The sequence below is a fragment of the Oncorhynchus mykiss genome, chromosome 10, assembly GCF_057628025.1.
Source record: "Oncorhynchus mykiss isolate SJ-2025 chromosome 10, ASM5762802v1, whole genome shotgun sequence".
Taxonomy (NCBI): Eukaryota; Metazoa; Chordata; class Actinopteri; order Salmoniformes; family Salmonidae; genus Oncorhynchus; species Oncorhynchus mykiss.
The window spans coordinates 65,428,463-65,452,940 of record NC_143031.1 but is presented as its reverse complement, the minus strand read 5'-3'; the positions used below and the strand labels follow the sequence as shown (position 1 = coordinate 65,452,940).

At 43.6% G+C, this 24,478-nt stretch overlaps 1 protein-coding gene and 2 non-coding genes across 3 annotated transcripts; 1 reads left to right on the top strand and 2 right to left on the bottom strand.

The window, feature by feature from the left end:
* The first annotated feature begins 7,638 nt into the window (after positions 1–7,638).
* Positions 7,639–7,710, top strand: trnae-cuc (transfer RNA glutamic acid (anticodon CUC)). The gene has a single exon. It is a non-coding gene; the product is annotated as a tRNA-Glu (tRNA).
* Positions 7,711–8,518: 808 nt separating this feature from the next.
* trnak-cuu (transfer RNA lysine (anticodon CUU)) lies at positions 8,519–8,591 on the bottom strand. Its single transcript has one exon. It is a non-coding gene; the product is annotated as a tRNA-Lys (tRNA).
* Positions 8,592–8,831: 240 nt separating this feature from the next.
* si:ch211-89o9.6 (uncharacterized) lies at positions 8,832–24,478 on the bottom strand. Its single transcript, XM_021619350.3, has 8 exons — positions 23,953–24,478; positions 21,330–21,439; positions 20,988–21,099; positions 20,659–20,816; positions 17,954–18,044; positions 17,552–17,676; positions 10,786–10,879; positions 8,832–10,356 (listed from the first exon to the last, which is right to left on the bottom strand). Exons 1-8 carry the CDS (start codon positions 24,248–24,250, stop codon positions 9,347–9,349), a joined length of 1,998 nt encoding a protein of 665 aa, XP_021475025.2. The 5' UTR covers positions 24,251–24,478; the 3' UTR covers positions 8,832–9,346.

Genomic DNA, 24,478 nt, shown 5'->3' with positions numbered 1-24,478 from the left:
CACCCGGGAGTTGTGGTTTCATCAGTCGAGTAAACTTTTCTATTTTTCTTTCCCAGGATATGATTCAAATGAGCATTTATAACTGACTACACACCACAACGTCTGAAGGATTCGGTGGACGAATACCAACAATGAATGGATTGCTTCGAATCATTTTGCTTTTCCTCTTTGTAGCTCACATCAGAAGTTGGAATGAAGGCCAGTGTTTATTTCCGCATAATAGCTATTCACTTTCTAGAATCTAGTTCTCTTGCAAAAACGTTTAGGCTACACGATTATAGCTAAAATATCTCTGGTTCTTGCTTATTGTACCAATTTCAGAAATGGCTAGCTAGGCAGGTGTTCCTGATCAAGAATAGCGGACCTTTTGCTTTTGTGCCGTAAAGATCAAAGATCCAGAATGCATACAAGGGAGGCTCAGGCAACATCATATTATAAACATATTCTACACATAATAACTAAATTGTTGAGGATTGCCAATTTGCCATACGTTTTTCATCAGTATCATATTTGCTCCGCCTTATAATGCCTGGAATGGAGAATAATTATTCTTCTCTATACCGCTCCAGGTAGTGTTTTGCTCCGAGACGTGCAGGTACTCACCCTGTATAAAGGCAAGTACAGTCGTGGCCAAAAGTTTTGAGAATGACACAAATATTAATTTTCACAAAGTCTACTGCCTCAGTTTGTATGATGGCAATTTGCATATACTCCAGAATGTTATGAAGAGTGATCAGATGAAGTCCCGAATCCCCAAAAATATTTCCACTGCATTTCAGCCCTGCCACAAAAGGACCAGCTGACATCATGTCAGTGATTCTTTCGTTAACATAGGTGTGAGTGTTGATGAGGACAAGGCTGGAGATCACTCTGTCATGCTGATTGAGTTCGAATAACAGTCTGGAAGATTCAAAAAGAGGGTGGTGCTTGGAATCATTGTTCTTCCTCTGTCAACAATGGTTACCTGCAAGGAAACACATGCCGTGTGCAATCATTGGGGTGGCAGGGTAGCCTAGTGGTTAGAGTGTTGGACTAGGAACTGAAAGGTTGCAAGTTCAAATCCCTGAGCTGATAAGGTTATTCTGCCCCTGAACAGGCAGTTAACCCACTGCTGTCATTGAAAATTAGAATTAGTTCTTAACTGATGTAACTGATTGTCAGTATTACAAGATTTGAATGACACAAGAACTCTGAAATGTTACATGTCTGCGAGATAGGAATGTATAATTGTTTAAGAGAATGCAATTAACACTAACAGTTGAAACTCCTTACCTGTATGGTCGCCCGTGTCCTTAAAACCACTGGAACATTTGCAGTTGAACTTGTTTTAGTATGCGTTTGGATTTAACACATTTCCTTGATGCTTTTTTTGATAAGGCAATTTCTAAAATTCCTTCAGAAGGAATTATGTATATAACAACATTTGTTCAGGTTTATTTATCAGGTTGCTGTGAATGTGTTCTTCAATGGCAGAGTAATACAAGTTCAGACACATGTTGTTACTGTTTAAATTGTAGGACAACCTCGTGGTGCTGAATTTCTCAGCTGGTCGTATGTATTCGGCTTTTCTTTCTAGTATAAAAACAAACAAAACAAAAACATTTACTGTATAAATGATTTTGATCAAATGTATTGAGATTTTGAGGATTGTGTTTGATCGTGTTGTCTCTTATTCATGACTATTTTAGAAGTTTGGTACATTAATATCCCACTGCACAATTTAGATTAAAGCTAAAGGTGTGGCCTTATTGTCTAGTTTGACTGTTTGCATTGTGATTTGATTCTGCCCAGTGTCTGAGGGAGAGCAGTCTGGCCCATATGAATGGGCTAGAGAGGCCATGTATCCAACCTCGAACTGAAGCTGGGGGACAACTATGGGCTCGAGTCAATCAATTCGGCGTTAACCAGGGATAACCGACACCTGCATAGCAGATCGGATTACTTATTTTACGCGATATGTTGGAGGTGTAACTGCGTTGGAGCTGTCAAATGGGTGAGCGGCTACTCGTGTAGTCATTGTCACGAAGCCACACCCGTCCCACTCGCTTTAAAAGTTCATTACGATAAATAAAGTGTAGACTATATGGAAATTACACTTAAATTGAACAAAATAATGTCGATTTCTATCAGCTTAATTGAGGTGTAGATGACATCACACATTCCAGTGTTCACACATCCCCTCAAACACACACACAAGGTGGGAAATTATCTGTAAAAATAGGAGAAAGGAGCCACGCGAATCTGCCATGCAGCCAATAGCAATGTCCGTGATATGTGTAATGTCGTGAGCCGCTTGTGGATTTGACTTCTTACACAGCGCCACCGCCAAAAACAACCACTATGCGGGTGTCGGTTAGCGCATCTGGTAGAATCTAGTTCTTGGATAGGCTAGCGACGACGACTCTCCCACAGAGCCCTCTGTTCTGGGTAGTCTTCTCCAGCTAGTTCCACCCCATGCCGGTTGTCTTAGGGCCAGTTGTCTGTTCAAGCTCCCGCACCTGGGTTGTGTTCAAGTCTTGCGAAACCATTTGAGAACCAAACGTAACAAAAACAGAAAGGAAACTAACTGAATTTGCTAAACGCTTTTGAGTAAATGGTTTCTGTTGCAAAAAAAACTAGTTTTGCAACAGAATCGGTGTAATTAATACACCCTAGGTGTTCTTGGACTATGGACCTGAACAGTAGAGGTCACTAACAGACTGTTATTTCCAGCTCCCATGTTGCCACTTATTGGCTTCTTAGTATACTCTTCTATTTTTTGTTACCCCTTTTTTTCTACCCAATTGTCCCATCGCTGCAACTCCCGTACGCACTCAGGGAGAGGCGACGGTTGAGAGCCGTGCGTCCTCCGAAACACAACCCAAGCAAGTCGCACCAATGTGTCAGAGGAAACACCATACACCTGACCACCGTGTCCGCGTGTATTGCGCCTGGTCCGCCACAGGAGTCGCTAGTGGCACAGCTAGCACTGCGATGCAGTGCCTTAGACCACTGCGCCACTCGGGAGGCTTTCTTAGTGTACTCTTGGATTATAAGTGCAGGTTGTAGGTTCTATCCCAGGCAGAGCCTGTGAGTGTGGTTGCATTGACAATGTGAGTGTGGTTGCATTGACACTGTGAGTGTGGTTGCATTGACTGATGGTTGGTGGACCGTGACCACTAATGGGGGTTAAGTCCTGAGGTTCCCCCTCTTGTAAAAAGCAGTGTTTATAGAGGGGAAACCTCTAGATTTTAAAAACACTAAGTGACAACTTTTTCCAGAGATTTCCCTCCATAACCACTGCTGGTTACTGTTCTGCAACCACATACCGCAGCAGAATACTGTGGTAGCCATGCTGGTTAAGTGTGCCTTGAATTCTAAATAAATCACAGACAGTGTCACCAGCAAAGCACCCACACATGTGGAGATCATCCGTTCACCTACTCTGCGTCTCACAAAGACAAGGCAGTTGGAACCAAAAATCTCAAATTTGGACTCAACACACCAAAGGACAGATTTCTACCGGTCTAATGTCCATTGCTTGTGTTTCTTGGCCCAAGCATGTCTCTTCTTCTTATTGGTGTCCTTTTAGGAGTGGTTTCTTTGCAGCAATTTGACTATGAAGGCCTGATTCACTCAGTCTCCTCTGAACAGTTGATGTTGAGATGTGTCTGTTACTTTACATTTATTTGTGCTGCAATCTGAGGCTGGTAACTCTAATGAACTTATCCTCTGCAGCAGAGCTAACTCTGGGTCTTCCTTTCCTGTGGCGGTCCTTATGAGAGCCAGTTTCATCATAGCGCTTGATGGTTTTTGCGACTGCACTTGAAGAAGCATTCAAAGTTCTTGAAATTTTCCAGATTGACTGACCATATCTTAAAGTAATGATGGACTGTTGTTTCTCTTTTCTTATTTGAGCTGTTCTTGCCATAATATGGACTTGGTCTTTTACCAAATAGGGCTATCTTCTGTATATCACGGCTACCTTGTCACACAACACAACTGATAGGCTCAAATGCATTAAGAAGGAAAGAAATTCCACAACTTAACTTTTTACAAGGCACACCTGTTAATTGAAATGCATTCCAGGTGACTGAAGCTGGTTGAGAGAATGCCAAGAGTGTGCAAAACTGTCAATGGGTAGCTACAATGGGTAGCTACTTTAAAGAATCTCAAATATACTACATGATTCCATATGTGTTATTTCATAGTTTTGATGTCTTCACTATTATTCTACAATGTAGAAAATAGTAAAAATAAAGAACAACCCTGGAAAGAGTAGGTGTGTCAAATTTTGACTGGTACAATATATATATACACTGCTCAAAAAAATAAAGGGAACACTTAAACAACACAATGTAACTCCAAGTCAATCACACTTCTGTGAAATCAAACTGTCCACTTAGGAAGCAACACTGATTGACAATACATTTCACATGCTGTTGTGCAAATGGAATAGACAACAGGTGGAAATTATAGGCAATTAGCAAGACATCCCCCAATAAAGGAGTAGTTCTGCAGGTGGGGACCACAGACCACTTCTCAGTTCCTATGCTTCCTGGCTGATGTTTTGGTCACTTTTGAATGCTGGCGGTGCTTTCACTCGAGTGGTAGCATGAGACGGAGTCTACAACCCACACAAGTGGCTCAGGTAGTGCAGCTCATCCAGGATGGCACATCAATGCGAGCTGTGGCAAGAAGGTTTGCTGTGTCTGTCAGCGTAGTGTCCAGAGCATGGAGGCGCTACCAGGAGACAGGCCAGTACATCAGAAGACGTGGAGGAGGCCGTAGGAGGGCAACAACCCAGCAGCAGGACCGCTACCTCCGCCTTTGTGCAAGGAGGAGCACTGCCAGAGCCCTGCAAAATGACCTCCAGCAGGCCACAAATGTGCATGTGTCTGCTCAAACGGTCAGAAACAGACTTCATGAGGGTGGTATGAGGGCCCAATGTCCACAGGTGGGGGTTGTGCTTACAGCCCAACACCGTGCAGGACGTTTGGCATTTGCCAGAGAACACCAAGATTGGCAAATTCGCCACTGGCGCCCTGTGCTCTTCACAGATGAAAGCAGGTTCACACTGAGCACGTGACAGACGTGACAGAGTCTGGAGACGCCGTGGAGAACGTTCTGCTGCCTGCAACATCCTCCAGCATGACCGGTGTGGCAGTGGGTCAGTCTTGGTGTGGGGTGGCATTTCTTTGGGGGGGCGCACAGCCCTCCATGTGCTCGCCAGAGGTAGCCTGACTGCCATTAGGTACCGAGATGAGATCCTCAGACCCCTTGGGATGCTGGTGCGGTTGGCCCTGGGTTCCTCCTAATGCCAGACAATGCTAGACCTCATGTGGCTGGAGTGTGTCAGCAGTTCCTGCAAGAGGAAGGCATTGATGCTATGGACTGGCCCGCCCGTTCCCCAGACCTGAATCCAATTGAGCACATCTGGGACAACATGTCTCGCTCCATCCACCAACGCCACGTTGCACCACAGACTTTCCAGGAGTTGGCGGATGCTTTAGTCCAGGTCTGGGAGGAGATCCCTCAGGAGACCATCCACCACCTCATCAGGAGCATGCCCAAATGTTGTAGGGAGGTCGTACAGGCACGTGGAGGCCACACACATTACTGAGCCTCATTTTGACTTGTTTTAAGGACATTACATCAAAGTTGGATCAGCCTGTAGTGTGGTTTTCCACTTTAATTTTGAGTGTGACTCCAAATCCAGACCTCCATGGGTTGATACATTTGATTTCCATTGATAGATTTTGTGTGATTTTGTTGTCAGCACATTCAACTATGTAAAGAAAAAAGTATTTCATAAGAATATTTCATTCATTCAGATCTAGGATGTGTTATTTTAGTGTTCCCTTTATTTTTTTGAGCAGTGTATATATGTATGTGTCTATATAATATTTGTATCAGTTTGGAAAGAGTGCTAGGAGAATTCAGCCAAGGTGCTTTAGTCGTCAAACACTGAGTTACTAGTCATTCAGATAGTGGTTGGTTGTCACGTAAATCATTTATTATGGACATTATTTACAGTAGTAGGTAGCTATAAATTATTTAAAGAAACTGACTCCACTCAGCAACTGGTATGTGGTATGACATGAATCCACAAGAGAGCGCACATGAACCACCAATGCATCTTTCTCTGTTACATATCTTGACATATATGAGAGATTACGTTATGCAACAGATATGAATACCTTGAAGCCCCCAGCAATGTTAATTGATTATTAATCCACATACCTGGTTGATTCACAATTTTCTTGGTCCTTTGCTTCTCCTCTTCTTCTTCATCAATGAAGAACCCTCCACCGGAGTCAACTGTCTTGGCGACTCTAGCCGAAGTTTCACTCCCTCTCCAGCCGATGGTTTGTTGGCCAGGCGGGCTTGCCTTAGCATCACAGCCCGCTGTCTATTCCGTTCGAATTTGGCTCTCATAGCGGGGGACAGATCGCAGTTCTTGGCTTGGACTCAGAAGGAGGAGAAGCAGCATGATCATTCATCGGCGTGGGAGGCTCCAACATATCTATCTCAAAACGCAGGACTGGAGCTAGCTAGCTGTTACACTAGATAGTGTAACAGATAGGTTACATTCTCCAGTGTCTTGGAAATTGCAATAAATTGAAGATGTTTACCAGAAAGAGAGCTGGCAGGGCTGAAAGGAGGGCAGAGAGGTTTTAGGCCGTGCACAGCTGTTTGTGGCAATCCACCTGTGCGTTTGCACAAAAGCAAAACCATATCTTAACCTTAACAGGTTGAACAAATTATTTCACTTTCAATTCCTATTACTAACAACTCTAATAAGAACTTCCAATTAGTTTTTTTTTCAAATGTATGTTTAATTAGGAAATTACAGAGCTCTACCAGGCGGTTGAGAAGTCAAGAGGTTCATATTGGCAATGCTATATTAGAATTGCAATTTGCATAAACATTTTGCTTGTAAAAAATATATATTACATAAATTACTTTAGGTCTGCTTCAGTGGCTTTCATAGCTAGGTAAGCATTGTTAAATGAGGACTACATTTTGAGATAATAAATAGGGTCACCACAACAAGCCCTACTACAGACTCAATGTTATGTCCACACCATCAGTGGGATCTGTGGTGTTGGACATGACACGCTCTCTCAACCAATATAACCTATACTTATCAACCATCAGTAATATGGATGTTCTATACAAAGGCCTTCCACTCTTTTTTGTGCTGTTGAACCCAATTGAAGCCTCATCTAAGTTCTAGCTTTCAGCTTGCTTGTGTATATGGTTGTATACCATAGTTTAAAGGACATCCTAGGGACTCATCTGGACTAAGTTAAAATGTGAGTTGTCTCACATCTACTCTGTTGTCTGAACGACCTCTTTGGTACAGCCTCTCCCATAGGTGGTTTGGCGACCGTTACGAAAATAAAAGATAACTTTGGGTTCGGATGTAACCTTGGTTCTACTGAGTAGAATCATTTCATGGCGTTCCTACACCTCCGTGGGGTTGAAGCGAAGTAATATACTCCGTTTGGGTCTTAAGACACATGGTCAAAACGCAAAATGTTTTTAATGCTGGTTCACGTGAAGAGCATCTTCACCGTGAAAACATCCTCCACCATTAGTCGTACAGAGAAAGTAACACAAATGAATAGTCAAACAGTCATTTTCTTGTAACCTTCCCTGGTGGTCTAGTGGTTAGGATTCGGCGCTCTCACCGCCGCGGCCCGGGTTCGATTCCCGGTCAGGGAACTACTTATTTTCTTCGTCTTGTAACCGCGTGCAGATTGTTACACAGCTAAAACAATGGTTATACAGTTATACAGTTATACAAATCTTTGTTAGTAATGTTCGAACGCATAAATAGACCCAATAAATGCAGAGATAAATCAGAGTCGATGTATAATTGTATGCATTATATATTATGCACATTGTATGTGTGGAACAACATACAATGTGAAAGGGAAGTGAAAAGGAACAACATGTGTGTGTGCGCCCCCTCAGGTTTATGAACAGAATTCTTTCTTTAAACATTTCAGAGCAGAGTGGCGCAGCGGAAGCGTGCTGGGCCCATAACCCAGAGGTCGATGGATCGAAACCATCCTCTGCTAGTTCTTTTTCACCATGTACCAACAATTGAACCTCGATAACCAACCAGAGACAGCACCGCTACGAAGAATTTACCAAGAATTGGCCAATGTGAATAGAGCTACATAACCCAGATATTTTATATTACACCTGCTACATTAGCAAGGTTACCCAGGTGTGGCTGGATCGAAACCATCCTCTGCTAATATTTTCACCATCATGTAATTGTGGTGTAGTTATACATCGTATGTTATATTAATGATATTTGTAAGGGAATGATAGAAAAATAACTGTATTGAACCTAGGTACCTGACATGCTACATGCTATATCCACATCGCTCCGGCCGAACGCCACGCCCACTAGCGTTTATTTTCTACGATTAATGTATTACATACAAAATTAGTCGTTACGCAACACATCCCGTTAATGCCAAATGGTTAGATTACAATGATAGGTTAAATGAAAAAATAGCGCCCAACGTGGGGCTCGAACCCACGACCCTGAGATTAAGAGTCTCATGCTCTACCGACTGAGCTAGCCGGGCCTATCAACATACCTATTTGCAGATGATTTTGAAAGGACGGTGGGAAAGTTTGAAAATAAAATTAATTAGTTGTGGTGCGTAGTTGTGGTGCGTTGCCACATTCCGGTAGCATTTAATATTACACAATGACTGTAGACCCACTAACAAAAACTGGTTTTCAAACCAACCTGCTGGTCTCACAAAATAACAGAATAGTTCATTTTCGATGTGAATATTTGGTACCAATTACTTACTACCTTATTGTGTTAAGAAAATATGTTTATTTTGATGTCACTCTCTATGGCCACATTACTTGCTATTGCATGATTGACACATATTTAGTACATGTTAAATCTTGCAAATAAAAAAAAGGTCTACCCTAATAATATAAAAAATACATGTCTTGGAACACATTTGTTCATATAATATGCACATGATATTCGATATTAATTCCACATTTCAGTTTCAAATAAAGATACTTTATCTAATAATCGCCTAACATAGTGTGTCGGCCATACAATTACAAGCCCCTTACTTTAACTACTGTAACAACGATCTGGAGCTGAACAAAGGAAAAAAGTGTCACCTGTAAAGGCAACTTTCCGCTAATCCCTTTACATTTCCTTTATATTGTAGTGTTTGTTTTGGAGGTTTGGGGGATTGTCGTCTCACATTATTACAATTAGAAGGAATTCCCATTGATGTCTGTGTCAGCAATATTCTGTTGTAGATTTTATAACCATGTCCATCCAGTCTACTGATTCTAATTCTATGCCTCACACCCCTCCTCCTCCATCTCCACAGACTGACTGCTGGTGCGTCTTGAGGTTGCATATCCAGGCGAAGCGCTTCCCACAGTGGCTACAGGCAAAGGGTTTCTCCCCCGTATGGACCCTCTGGTGCTTCTTCAGGTTGCCAGCCTCTGAGAACATCTTCCCACAGGTGGCACACCTGAACGGCTTCTCCCCTGTGTGTACCCTCTGGTGAGCCTCCAGGTTGGACTGACCGGTGAAGGCCTTACCGCAGGCTCGGCACACGTAGCTCTTTCTCCTTCCGGCCGCATCACAGTGCTGCTGGGCCAGCTGGGCTGCCTGCTGCCCAGCCAGTGTCACCTCGATGTGGGCAAAGCCTTTGGCCGTGGCCCCTCTCCCTGGCGGTAGACCTACCAGGGAGTGAAGGGATTGGGAAGACATACCGGTACTAGTAGTGTTGGTAGTGGAGGTAGTTGGGTTTTCTGGGTGAGTCTGTTGTAGCTGCTGTGCTCTGAGGCGTCGTTGAAGCTGCCGCTGATGTGCTTGTTGAGATGCTCTCAAAATGGCTGCCCTGCTCCATGTGGGATGCCCCTGGATGCCCCCACCCACACCCAGAGTGGCTGCTTGAACTCCCTGATGCCCAGAGAAAGGCACACCCTCCCCTGTGGGCCTGACAGTCGCTGAGGGGAGCTGGGGCTGAGGCTCTGGGTCGACAATGAGGCAGTCTGGGTCAGTGTCTGTAGTGTTGTCGGTGTAGGAGCACGAGGGACCACCGGAGGGCGATGTTGATGCCGATGTGTCTGGGGCCCAGCGCGTGAAGAAGGTCTCCAGCTCAAACATTGAGTACTCAGAGCCTAGCATGTTGGCTGCTCTCTGCTTGCTGAGCTGCTGTGTGGTCTGGGTTGGGGTTGTGTTGTCTGGCGCTCCCTTGGGCATATTGGCTTTATTACCTAGGCTCGCTGCGGGACTGGTGGTTCCAATACATTTTTGTGAGGCAGGGGCGGGAAGTGTGGGTCTTGAGGACTCCCCAGTACCTGGATAAATATCATAGAAAAGGTGCATGGTAAAGGATGATAAGCTAGAGAAGCCTTTCACATGTACATTTGAGGAATGGTTTCCCAAACTCACCCAAACCCTGGATGCACGTTCTGGTTTTTGCCCTTGATTCAAATAACCAACTCATCATCAAGCGTTGACTATTTGAAACAGCTGTGTAGTGCTAGGGGAAAACCAAAAAGTGCACCCAAGGGACCCTGATCAGGACCCTGATTTAGCAGACACTCTTATCCAAGGCGACTTACAGTTAGTGCATTCAACTTAACAGGGGTCAGAACTGGCCTTGTTTCCCTCATTAAGAAAATAGCTTTTAGTAAACTAATATAAGTGAGTAGCTCAGTGACACTGTCTGGTGGGCGCCGACACGGTTGTCATGCATTCCTGGTTTATTTTCATTCTCCACTTACATTCTGCTGCCAGGTCAGGTCCTCCTGTTGCTGTGATACTTCCCAGGTTCTGTCCCAGTCTTAGTGTTGATGGAGTTGATTCAGGAGCTGCAGGCTAGGAAGAAGAGAGGAGAAAGAGCCTATGAGATTAACTAAACACTAGATAGATAGCGATCAGTCCAACGCATCACAGAGGGCACACTGCCTGCCCTCCAGGACATCTACAGCACACGGTGTCACAGGAAGGCCAAGAAGATCATCAAGGACCTCAGCCACCCAAGCCACGGCCTGTTCACCCCACTACCATCTAGATAGTGGAGACAGTACAGGTGCATCAAAGCTGGGACAGAGACTGAAAAACAGCTTTTACAGTGCCTTGCAAAAGTATTCCTCCCCCTTGGCGTTTTTCCTATTCTGTTGCATTACAATCTGTAATTTGCATTACAACCTGTAACATTCAGCAGTAACATAATTAGTTAAATAAAGTCTACCCGTGTGCAATCTAAGTGTCACATGGTCTCAATATATATACACCTGTTCTGAAAGGCCCCAGAGTCTGCAACACCACTAAGCAAGGGGCACCACCAAGCAAGTGGCACCATGAAGACCAATAAGCTCTCCAAACAGGTCAGGGACAAAGTTGTGGAGAAGTACAGATAAGGGTTGGGTTATAAAAAAATATCAGAAACTTTGAACATCCCACAGAGCACCATTAAATCCATATTTCTTTCAAATTGAAAGAATATGGCACCACAACAAACCTGCCATGAGAGGGCCGCCCACCAAAACTCACAGACCAGGCAAGGAGGGTATTAATCAGAGAGGCAACAAAGAGACCAAAGATAACCCTGAAGGAGCTGCAAAGCTTCACAGTGGAGATTGGAGTATCTGTCCATAGGACCACTTTAAGCCATACACTCCACAGAGCTGGGCTTTACGGAAGAGTGGCCAGAAAAAAAGCCATTGCTTAAAGAAAAAATAAGCAAACACGTTTGGTGTTCGTTAAAAGGCATGTGGGAGACTCAAACACATGGAAGAAGGTACTCTGGGTCAGTTGAGACAAAAATTGTTTTTTTTGGACATCAAGGAAAACACTATATCTGGCGCAAACCCAACACCTCTCATCACACCGAGAACACCATCCCCACAGTGAAGCATGGTGGTGGCAGCATCATGCTGTAGGGATGTTTTTGATCGGCAGGGATTGGGAAACTGGTCAGAATTGAAGGAATGATGGATGGCATTAAATATATGGAAATTCTTGAGGGAAACCTATTTAATTCTTCCAGAGATTTGAGACTGGGACGGAGGTTCACCTTCCAGCAGGACAATGACCCTAAGCATACTGCTAAAGCAACACTCGAGTGGTTTCAGGGGAAACGTTTAAATGTCTTGGAATAGCCTAGTCAAAGCCCAGACCTCAATCCAATTGAGAATCTGTGGTATGACTTAAAGATGGCTGTACACCAGCGGAACCCATCCAACTTGAAGGAGCTGGAGCAGTTGGGCTAAAATCCCAGTGGCTTGAAGAATGGGCTAAAATCCCAGTGGCTAGATGTGCCAAGCTTATAGAGACATACCACAAGAGACTTGCAGCTGCAATTGCTGCAAAAGGTGGCTCTACAAAGTATTGACTTTGAGGGGTGAATAGTTATGCACGCTCAAGTTTTCCATTTTTTTTGTCTTTTTCTTGTTTGTTTCACAATAAAAAATCTTTTGCATCCTCAAAGTGGTAGGCATGGGTAGCCTAGTGGTTAGAGCGTTGTACTAGTAACCGGAAGGTTGGAAGTTTAAATCCCTGAGCTGACAAGGTACAAATCTGTCGTTCTGCCCCTGAACAGGCAGTTAACCCACTGTTCCTAGGCTGTCATTGAAAATAAGAATTTGTTCTTAACTGACTTGCCTAGTTAAATAAAGGTTTAAAAAAAATAATTCCAGGGGGGGGGGGGATACTTTCGCAAGCCACTGTATCTCCAGGCCATCAGACTGTTAGTCTTATAGTCACCACTAACCGGCCTTCGCCCAGTACCCTGCCCTGAACCTTAGTCACTGTAACTAGCCGGCTACCACCCAGTACTCTACCCTGCAACTTAGAGACTGCTGCCCTATGCAAATACTCATTGAATACTGGTCACTTTAATCATATTTACATACTGTTTTACCCACTTCATATGTATATACTATATTCTAGTCAAGGCTCATCCTATTTAACTACTGCTGTACACACCTTTTCTATTCATATACTGTCCATAATGTCTATACACACCATCATATACATATACATTTATATTCCGGACTCTGACATTACTCGTTCTAATATTTCTATATTTCTTAATCCCTTTCTTTTTCTTTTGGGGAATTTTACATGATTTGTTTTGTATTGTTAGGTATTACTATACTGTTGGAGCTAGAAACATAAGCATTTCGCTACACCCACGATAACATCTGCTAAATATGTGTACGAGAGCAATACAATTGGATTTGATTTAGAGGTGTTACTGTAATATTCTGTTGCACCACCTTTTGCCTTCAGAACAACCTCAATATGTCAAGGCATGGACTCTACAAGGTGTGGAAAGCATTCCACAAGGATGCTGGCCCATGTTGACTCAATGCTTCCCACAGTTGTGTCAAGTTGGCTGGTAGTTGATCTCTACTCTGAATAGCTTGTTCCATCTCATCCCACAGATCCTCACTTGGATTGAGATCTGGTGACTGGGCAGGCCACTGCAGTAAGCTGAATTCACTGTCATATTCGTGGAACCATTCCTGTACAATCTTAGCCCTGTGGCAATTCGCAGATGGATGCATTGCTGCCATGAATGGATGAGCCTGATTGGTAATGATGTTCAGATCACCCTCTGAATGACATACATACACAATCCATGTCTAAATTATCTCAAGGCTTAAAAATAATTATTTAACCTGTCTCCTCCCCTTCAGCTACACCAATGGAAGTGGATTTGACAGGTGTCAACAATAAGGGATCATAGCCTTCACCTGGTCAGTCTGTCATGGAAAGAGCTGCTGTTCCTAATTTGTTGTATACTCAGCGTACTGTAAATCAAACATATATTTAGGAAAGTCTAATTCACCGTTTTGACTTCCGTGGCAATAAATAATAATTCATTAAAATGAGTAAATTTGTTAAAGACATGCTCTGGTACTGGCGGGTACATAGTAAGTATTTTTTTAACCTTCCGCTTTGGGCTGGATGTGTCAATGTGTAGTTCATACATGCATAATCTATGAGCAGAATTACTATTTTACCTCAATTATCCACAAAATCCCTAGTTTGAAAGCGGCCGTTTTCTGGAAGCTGGGTGGCGCCATTTTCCCTACATTTACCCCCACGTGGGCCAGCCCCCAAGCAATTTGAATTTCAACCAATAAGATTCAGTCCCTCGCCATTTGAGTGACAGCTAGTGAGACACACACAAAGTAAAGCGAACGAGAGCAATGACATGGGTGCACACATCTACACATTTGTGATGTAGAACGCAATTTTCCCGGGACCACTTTTGGCTCGTGGGTGCTACTTTCAGAACTACTGGTTAAAAAGTATACAAAAGTACCAGAGAAAGTCTTTAAGTAGTAATTATTTGATTTCCATTTCAGGCATATATTGTGGCTGTGATGAATGCTCTTTAAGATATTGATATTGTGTCACAGTTGAGGAAATTGAATGTCCTGTGATGGAGTAATGTAATGTTAATAACCACATTAATTCATTCATCGTTTTTGCAAAAAAACACTTTAATCTTCTTTTAACATTACAAGATAAGGACATCGATCAAAGTTTCACAGAATTGTGACACAATAGACTTATCCCTACAAGCGTAGAGCATTTTGGACTCCCCCAAAAAATGTGTACCATCACCTAACAAAATATTTACATGTTTACTGCTAACAAATATGGTTACTTCAACCCATTTACTGGTTTTTGGTGTATGCTGAACCTCTACCTTGGTGTTACAAGGGGAATCAAACATGAACTATTCTCACCACATATCATTTTCATACAGCTTTGTGAGTAGAAAACAAATACAGTTGAAGTCAGACTTTAACATACACCTTAGCCAAATACATTTAAACTCAGTTTTTCACAATTCCTGAATTTAATCCTAGTAAAAATTCCCTGTCTTAGTTCAGTTAGGATCGCCACTTTATTATAAAGAATGTGACATGTCATAATAATAGTAGAGAGAATGATTTATTTCAGCTTTTATTTCTTCATCACATTCCCAGTGGGTCAGAAGTTTACATACACTCAATTATTATTTGGTAGCATTGCCTTTAAATTGTTTAACTTGGGTCTAACGTTTCGGGTAGCCTTCCACAAGCTTCCCACAATAAGTTGGGTGAATTTTGGCCCATTCCTCCTGACAGAGCTGATGTAACTGACTTAGGTTAGTAGGCCTCCTTGCTCGCACATGCTTTTTCAGTTCTGCCCATACATTTTCTATAGGATTGAGGTCAGGGCTTTGTGATGGCCACTCCAATACCTTGACTTTGTTGTCCTTAAGCGATTTTGCCACAACATTGGGAGTATGCTTGGGGTCATTGTCCATTTGGAAGACCCATTTGCGACCAATCTTAAACTTCCAGACTGATGTCTTGAGATGTTGCTTCAATATCTCAACATAATTGTCCTTCCTCATGATGCCATCTATTTTGTGAAGTGCACCAGTCCCTCCTGCAGCAAAGCACCCCCACAATATGATGCTGCCACCCCCATGCTTCACGGTTGGGATGGTGATCTTCGGCTTGCAAGCCTCCCCCTTTTTCCTCCAAACATAACGATGGTCATTATGGCCAAACAGTTATATTTTTGTTTCATCAGACCAGAGGACATTTCTCCAAAAAGTAAAATCTTTGTCCCCATGTGCAGTTGCAAACCGTAGTCTGGCTTTTTTATGGCGGTTTCGGAGTAGTGGCTTCTTCCTTGCTGAGCGGCCTTTCAAGTTATATGTCTCGTTTTACTGTGGATATAAATACTTTTGTACATGTTTCCTCCAGCATCTTCACAAGGTCCTTTGCTGTTGTTCTGGAATTGATTTGCACTTTTCACACCAAAGTACGTTCATCTCTAGGAGACAGAACGTGTCTCCTTCCTGAGCAGTACGACAGCTGCCTGGTCCCATGGTGTTTATACTTGCGTACTATTGCTTGTACAGATGAACGTGGTACCTTCAGACATTTGGAAATTTCTCCCAAGGATGAACCAGACTTGTGGAGGTCTACAACCTCTACAAGGTCTTGGCTTATTTATTTTGATTTTCCCATGATGTCAAAGAGGCAGAGTTTGAAGGTAGGTCTTGAAATACATCCACAGGTACACCTCCAATTGACTTAAATGATGTCAATTAGCCTATCAGAAGCTTCTAAAGCCATGACATCATTTTCTGGAATTTTCCAAGCTGTTTAAAGGCACAGTCAACTGTGCCTTTATGTAAACTTCTGACCCATTGGAATTGTGATAGTGAAATAATCTGTAAACAATTGTTGGAAAAATTACTTGTGTCATGCACAAAGTAGATGTCCCAACCGACTTGCCAAAACTATAGTTTGTTAACAAGACATTTGTGGAGTGGTTGAAAAATTAGTTTAAAGACTCCAACCTAAGTGTATGTAAACTTCCGACTTCAACTGTAAATATGCCTATTACCATCACCAGCTATAGGACTCCCGGAAAAAAAGAATCAAATTACCAAAAGGACTGTCTTGATCAGATAAGAAAGAAAATACAAAATTACCCTAACTACACTAATCTCGGACACCCAGAATTAAAATATTGCGTAATTGCTTCAGACGCTCGAGCATCTGTCCACGAGAAATTTCACTAACAACCCTTCCCTAAGCCCCTTTACTAATACTAAGTGTCTATATTAACGGCCAAGAGTTAATCCTGATCATGTGACCTGACCAGAGGAAAAACTCTGGGTCCTATTTTTATCCTATAACCATCAGTTGTCATGTGATCAGGGACAACTCCTGGCCCTAGTTAAAATCTATAACCATTGAGTTTTCAGGGGAAAAAACCTGGTCATCCTCATATTGAAATAGATGGTTGATATAATATCCCGGTCACATCTAGTACTAGTATTGATGAAGATGGTGTTGTAGTAAAGGTTATTTTTTCTCTCTCCCCTGTAGTACTACTGCTGAGGATGATGTCGTAGTACTACTGCTGAGGATGATGTCGTTTCTGGTGTTTCTTCAGGTTGCTAGGGTCGGCAAAGCGTTCCCCACAGAGCGGGCAGGCGTATGGCCTCTCCCCCGTGTGAACGTTCTTGTGGATCTTAAGGTTCCAGTACTGAGAGAAGTGCTTCCCGCACACCATGCACCCAAACGGCCTCTCGCCCGTGTGGGTTCTAAGGTGCGGTTCTAGATTCGCCGGGGAGGAGAACCCTTTACCGCAGAACTTGCAGAGGTATGCCTTCTTTCTTACCACTTTCTTCCTACCGCATTTGTACGTCTCCTGACCTCCCTGTGCCCCGTCCGACCCCCCCATTCCGACATCATAACCAGCCATGTCTGACCCCTCTCTAGAACCCATAGAACCTGAGAAGCTTCCGGAGCTTTCTACAGTGAAACCCCTGTGCTGACCTATCTCAGAGCCAGCAGGCCCCATCCTCCCTCCCATGATCAGCATGCCTGGGCCTGCTGGGTAGGAGAGGTTGAGGGAGGACGGTCCTGGGACACTAGCGTCACCACAACCACCACTGCCCCCATTGGTCCACAGCGGAAGGGGGTGGTTCTCGTACGACACACGGCCATAGCTGACCTCCGTGGTGTGGTGCCTGGTCGTCCCGGGGTGGTGTTGGGTGTGGTCTGGGGGTGAGTTGTGGTGGGTGGCCTCCAGGGGTAATGCTCCTCCTCTGTAGTTGTCTCTGCTGGACTCCTCCGGCCCTTGAGAAGAGAACACAGTGTCACAATCACACCACTGGCTGTTGTTGAAATCAATGGGAGATCTCACGATGGAGCTACACTTGGGGAATGTCAATGCCATGATAACATGTTTTCAAAGCGTTATGCTCTGGAACAGGCAGGGATGGATGCAACAGCGTAGTCTTTACATGGGATCTAAGTAGCCTTGTGTCATTGGTCTAACCCCTTGATTACCAAGTCCTGCTGTTAGCACCACTACCACCGCACCCAGCCCTCCACCCCTGTAGTCTCCACTCACCCTCCTGGATGCTGAGTCCTCCACCCCGTGGGTCCAGATCCTCCACCTTGATCAGCAGGATGTCAGGGTCTCTGTCCTCCACGGCTACAGACTGGAAACACAGGGACGGACCAGGAATTAGATATCACAATTACTATTATGCAATGAATCGTATTCATTTCTAAATCACACACTGTGTGACTGGACTAAATGTATGGACCAAAGATTATAAATTGTGTACATCTTACATGTATGCAACAAGTATTTTATGTAGCTATAGATGTTTGATATTTATCTTGTTGCATCATCTGATTAGCGAATGGATGTCTGTTACTCAGAACCTTTTAATATTGGACCTCTTCAATTAACTATTGTGGTTATAGTGACCTTATGGGTCTGAGTGATTCGATATAATTTATTTAAAATATTAAGTGACATTAAGAATTTATTGGAAGATTAACAAACGTGTCTTGCTCAATATGGATTAAACAAATATTAACTATTTATGAGTGTTCTTGCAGGTGGTGGGAGATGTTTCTGTGTGACACTTTCAAGCAGCTCCAGCAGAGCTTTTCGTATTGGTCAATCGTTTGAATCCATTCAACTTTCCTTTGTCCGCCATATAAACCACTATTGCCTATTCATTTCAATAATGACAGAAACCTCAGTGTAAGGAATGTATTTTATTCATAATGGTTCCATATGTAGAAAAACATAGAAGAGGCATTGTAATACATGTTGACTCTTAAGGGGAAAGATTGTTATAGTAAAACTGCCACTCATTCATAAACTGGCATTAAATAACTTATTTTCAAAGTGAATTTGTCCAATGTCAAAAATCCCCTTTAGTGTTAGATATACAGTACAATTTTAGATATGTACACAAAGCTAACTAGCATCATTCACTCCAGATTTACTCTTTAAGGTTGACATTTACCACTAACTTATCGGTAGATTATTTTGGGTCAGATATTCACCCTTCCTTAGTCCACTGATACGAAATGTCCTATGTACATAATCAAAACCACCCATCATACCCAGGAACATTTCCACGCGTACCCATCTATCGGGGCCTCCATCATGACTTCATGATGACTGACCCGAGAGCAGTGTTAAGTTTGTTAGTTTGTCAAATTATTCATAAGTTTGAATCCCCCTGGCTAGAAACATTAGGCTGGTTTCTAAAACACAGCGGAAACTTGATTCGCTTAATGAGTAAGAAAAACTAAATGAGTAAGTTAGGGCCCCCGCCCCACCCTAGGTGAAGCTAATTTATATTTGTATTTATTAGGATCTCCACTAGCTGCTGCCCAGGGGGGGCCAAACAGGGTTAAAACAATTAAAATCACAAAATATAATAACACATCTACAATATTACAATGCATGTCTGAGTAGAGCGCGTGTGTTAGCATATGCGCTCGTCTCTTCACAGTCTGCGTTGTGCCATAAGTTTTTTTTTTTTTTAATCTGATTTTACTGCTCGCTTGAGTTACATAGAGAGTTCCATCTATGTAGTACTGAGCATTTCCCAGAGTGTGTTCTGGACTTGGGGACTGTGAAGAGACCCCTGGTGGCATGTCTTTTGGGGTATGTATGCGTGTCTGTGCTGTGTTAGCTGTCTGAACGGACAGTTTGGTGCTTTCAACATGTCAATACCGCTCACAAAGACAAGTAGTGATGCAGTAAATCTCTCTACTTTGAACCAGTAGAGATTGACATGCATGTTTTTGATATTAGCCCTCAGAGTACATTTAAGGGCCAGCCGTGCTGCTCTGTTCTGGGCCAACCGTAATTTTCCTATGTTCTTCTTTGTGGCACTTGACCATATGAGTGGGCAGTAGTGCAGGTTGGATAAAACTAGGGCTCATGTCCGGGGGATATACATCTGGATGGTTCCTCTCGTGGTGGGTCTTGAGGTTGCGTATCCAGGCGAATCCTTTCCCACAGAGCTCACAGTGGAAGGGTTTCTCCCCTGTATGGACCCTCTGGTGCTTCTTCAGGTTGCCAGCCTCGGAGAACATCTTCCCACAGGTGTTGCATCTGAACGGCCTCTCCCCCGTGTGGGTCCTCAGGTGGATCTCTACTTTCTTGGGCCGGTTGAACGCCTTGCCGCAGAAGTTGCAGATGAACAGTTTCTCCCGGGCACTGGTCCTGTGGGGGACCTTGCCGTCCCTCGTCAGGGGGAAGCCAGTGTTGCCGCCGCCAGTGTTTCTGCCCCCGCCGCCGTGTGCCCACCCGTTCGCGTCAGAAGTCGACGGCATCGCAATGTCACTGATGGAGCGAGATTGTGACGGGGCGGCCATGTTGCCATGGTTACCCTGGAACCTTCCTCCTCCCCCAAACATTGCAGACATTCCACTGTCGCGGCCCCACTTCTCCAGAGTCGCCTTCCCTTCCTCCTCCTCCTCCGAGTCAATGTTCAGAACCTCCTCTCGGTTCCCCGGGAGATGGCGGTGGATAGTGACCGAAGCAGGAAGTGGACGGCGGTGCCCGGACTGAAACGACGCGGCAGCCTCGGCGACTGTGCTGTAAGAACAAGATGGCTGCCCGGCCCCAGGCGTCTCTGCCTGGCTGCTCTCATTAAAGAACGACACAAGCGGCCCCAGACCGTCCCCTCTGTCGTCATCACCACTGTACATATCAAGCTCAGCAGGGTGGGGTTGGTGCAGCAGTCCTGCGTGTTGGGGTTCACTGTCAGACTTAAGGAGAGGTGCCGAGCCACTGACCTCCACACGGTGCCTGTTCCTGGGGCCCTGCTGCTGCTGCTCGGGGTGCTGAGGTTGGCTGACCTGCTCTGGGCCATGGGCTGAAGCAGGTGGATGGGATGTGGTGTCCCCAGGGCCGGTTCTACCGCTGCCTCCACGAGGTCCACACTCCACCAGTCCTGGAAGAGAGAGGAAGGGAATGAAAGCAGGTTAATGTTTAAATCAAGTTAAAGGTATGGCCAGGTTGAGTAGTGTGAGAATGGAGCCTTGATGTTGATCAAATGTATGGGGTGAGTAATTACAGTATCTGCAACACAGCAACCAAAGTTGAGACGGACTAACACACTCACCGTCCTCTCCAATCAGTGGTATGTCGTCTGCCTCTGTGTCTCCAAGGGGATCCTCCATCCTCTCCTCTTTGACCAGCAGAGACTCAGGCTCCACAAGCTGCAGATCTGGCGACTGGAAGATCGAAAAGTCGGGAATTAACCGCGTAAATATACAAAACATGGTTGATAATAACCTACTGGTGACTGATGCTGCCAAGTGCTCAAAATGGTTCAAATGGGCCATTGTGTACTGTAGGACTATGCTATTATGGAATATAACAGTTAGCCACCAAGTATATTTGTTTTCTTGAACTGTGTAAGACATTGACAACCAGTATTACAGGATAGGTTTCTTGAACTCACCTTGTCTCGGATGGGGTTGGGATGCATCTGGGAACTGTTGTGATCATTATTGGCTCCAGGGCCTCCTGACCACATCCCCATGGGATCTAGCTGTATGTCGTAGACACCACCTACGATAAAAAAAAATCAAGTTTATTTTTATTTTTTGAAACTTACTTGTAACAAAAATTGCAGGTTGACGCTAGGTCACATTGACCTAGATGTGCTTTGTCAGATTTTAATGACCAAAACAAAGGTGGGTCCCAATGACTGTATACAGTGAGTGTACAAAACATTAGGAACATGCTCTTTCCCATGACAGACTGACCAGGTGAAAGCTATGATCCCTAATTGATGACTCCTGTTAAATCCACTTCAATCAGTGTAGATGAAGGTAAGGAGACCGGTTAAAACATTTTTATAAGCCTTCAGACAATTGAGACATGGATTGTGTATATGTGCCATTCAGAGGATGAATGAGCAAGACAAAATATTGAAGTGTCTTTAATGGGGTATGGTAGCAGGTGCCAGGAGCAACGACTTGAGTGTGTCAAGAACTGCAACGTTGCTGGGTTCTCTCACACAACAGCTTCCCGTGTGTGTCAAGAATGGTCCACCACCCAAAGGACATCCAGCCAACGGCATGCCAGTGGTCAAAGATGAAAGAGGACAAAGGAGGCTGACACAAATTGTGCAGAGAAACAGACGGGCTACAGTTAGTCAACTGACAGTCCACTACAACATCGGTGCCCAAAGACCCATAAGAGAATGCGCAACTCGTTGGTCCGTGACACGAATGGGGTATGGCAGCTGACGACCTTATAGAGTTCCACTTCTCTCAGCAAAATACAAGAAACTGTGGTTGCAGTGGGCTAAGGAACAAAAACACTGGACACTGGAGAAGTGGAAAAACATCGCCTGGTCTGATGAATCCCAGGTTCCTGCTGCTTTACATTGATGAGAGGACTAGGGTATGGAAAAAAAACAAGAGTTCATGCATCCATCATACCGCGTGTCAACATTGCAGACTGGTGGTGGTGGTGTGATAGTATGGGGTGTGTTTTCATGGCACACATTGGGTCCCTTGATAAAAGTGTAGCAACATTTGAATGCCACAGGATATCTGAACATCATTGCCAATCAGGTGCATCCCTTCATTGCAGCAGTGTATCCATCTGTGAATATTTTTTCCCAGCAGGATAATGCCCCATACCACAAGAATAAGATCGTCCAGGAATGGTTCCACGAACATGACAGTGTATTCAGCTTCCTGTTTTGTACACTCCGTGTAGGTGGCCCCAAAGACTCTATATGTAGCCCCAATGGGGGGGAAAAAATGTCAATATCACACAAGTTGATTGTTTTCCAGTCGGGCAGTAAAATGTAAAAAATGTTGACTAACTTCTATAATGCTATTTTAATGTTTTATTTGTTACATTAAATAATTCAGTAATGACTCGAAAAAATTATGGCAATCAGCAATTTTCTAACTGGCGATAAAAAATGGATAACTGAAAACTGCTAGCTAACTAACTTTCTAGCACAACAAGTCAACAACTACAGGTGGACAAGAGTTTTGTCTAGAAGGGATACAGCTTGTCAACATTTTTAGGAGAACTTACCCAGCAGGTTAGGAGAATTAGGTTAAGAAAAGGGTAAGCCCGGGGGTCTCCAACCTTTTTTAGCCCTGAATGCTGATTGGCTGAAAGCTGTGATGTCAGACCGTATTCCACAGGTACGAAAAAACATTTATTTTTACTCATCTAATAACATTGGTAACCAGTTTATAATAGCAATAAGGCACCTTGGGGGTTTGTGGTATATGACGGCTAAGGGCTGTATCCAGGCACTCTGCATTGTGTCATGCAGAGCACAGCCCTCATCTGCGGTATATTGGCCATTTACCACAGACCCTCAGTTGTTTATCTAAGCAATAAGTCCTAAGAAACTATCTTTTGTATTTTCCCGAATTCAGAATTTTTTTTCCCCCTGGTTTGATTTTTTTATATTCTCAATATTATTATTCATAGAGGAACAACGAAAATGTATGTTCTGAGTCCATGTCAATGCTTAAATCCCATCAGAAGACACATTTTGAGGTCTGGAAAACAATCAAATAGGTTTTGATTTGAGTGCACATGAATTTACTGTTTCACAAAATAGAGGCATACTAAGACAAGAAACGTTACACAATTATAAGTTGGTGCAGGAAATTAATTGATTAAAATGCTGGAAATTAACAAATAACTATACAAATGGAAACAATTGGTCGAGTACCAGAGTTTGAGGCTACAAAATAGGACTTTGATTCCTATGTAATGTTCTACAAAAATGACTACTTTACTATCAGTTGTCCTTCTATTATTTTGGGCTAAAGTTAGATTTAACAGTATAAAACAATAAGAATGGACAAAGTCCATTAAAAACATGTTTTTTTTATGTTCTTCCCAGAAAGTATATTTAGAACTTGTATTATTCAGAACCGTCAAATATCGTCATACCGTCAAAAATAAAATAACGTATATTTTGGCCATGTCACCCAGACTTATTTTCCAGGGGTGTTTTTTTAAATTGACTTTATCAGCAGGGTAATCAAATAAACTAGTATCCGATCAGATATGGTATGGCATTACAGTCTTCTTACCAGTTGATGAAGACGACCCTCTGAATTTCTCATTGGTGTTGATATGAACTCTGCTGTTGGGACGGCTGTTCATTGCGCTTTCCCGTAGTCTTCGTTCGGCGTAACCACGGGCCATCTTCAACTCGAGAAGATTCAGCTTTCGCTTCAAACCTTTGTTCTCCCTTTGGCATTGTGACATTTGCAAACTTACAACCGCATAATCGTCGTCTACTAGTTTACAGATTTCTGCCACGGCTGCATTGGCCAATACCTCCATAATGGAAGCTAGCTGTGTCTGGAACGCAAGGCGACTCGACATTTTTGAACGACTGGCTCGCGAGCACTAAAAGTCGATAAATACAGTCTCATGCGATGTATATTGGATATATTGAATCACGTTCACTTCAAATATCGACAACGACTAAGTTGGACGAAGTGATTCAACATAAATAGTGGCCTAAAAGCAGTAGTTGACTAGCTCTGTAGCTGCAGTTTCTTCTTCTCTACTACCAGCCTCTCGTCAGCAACACAAAAACAAATTATTTCC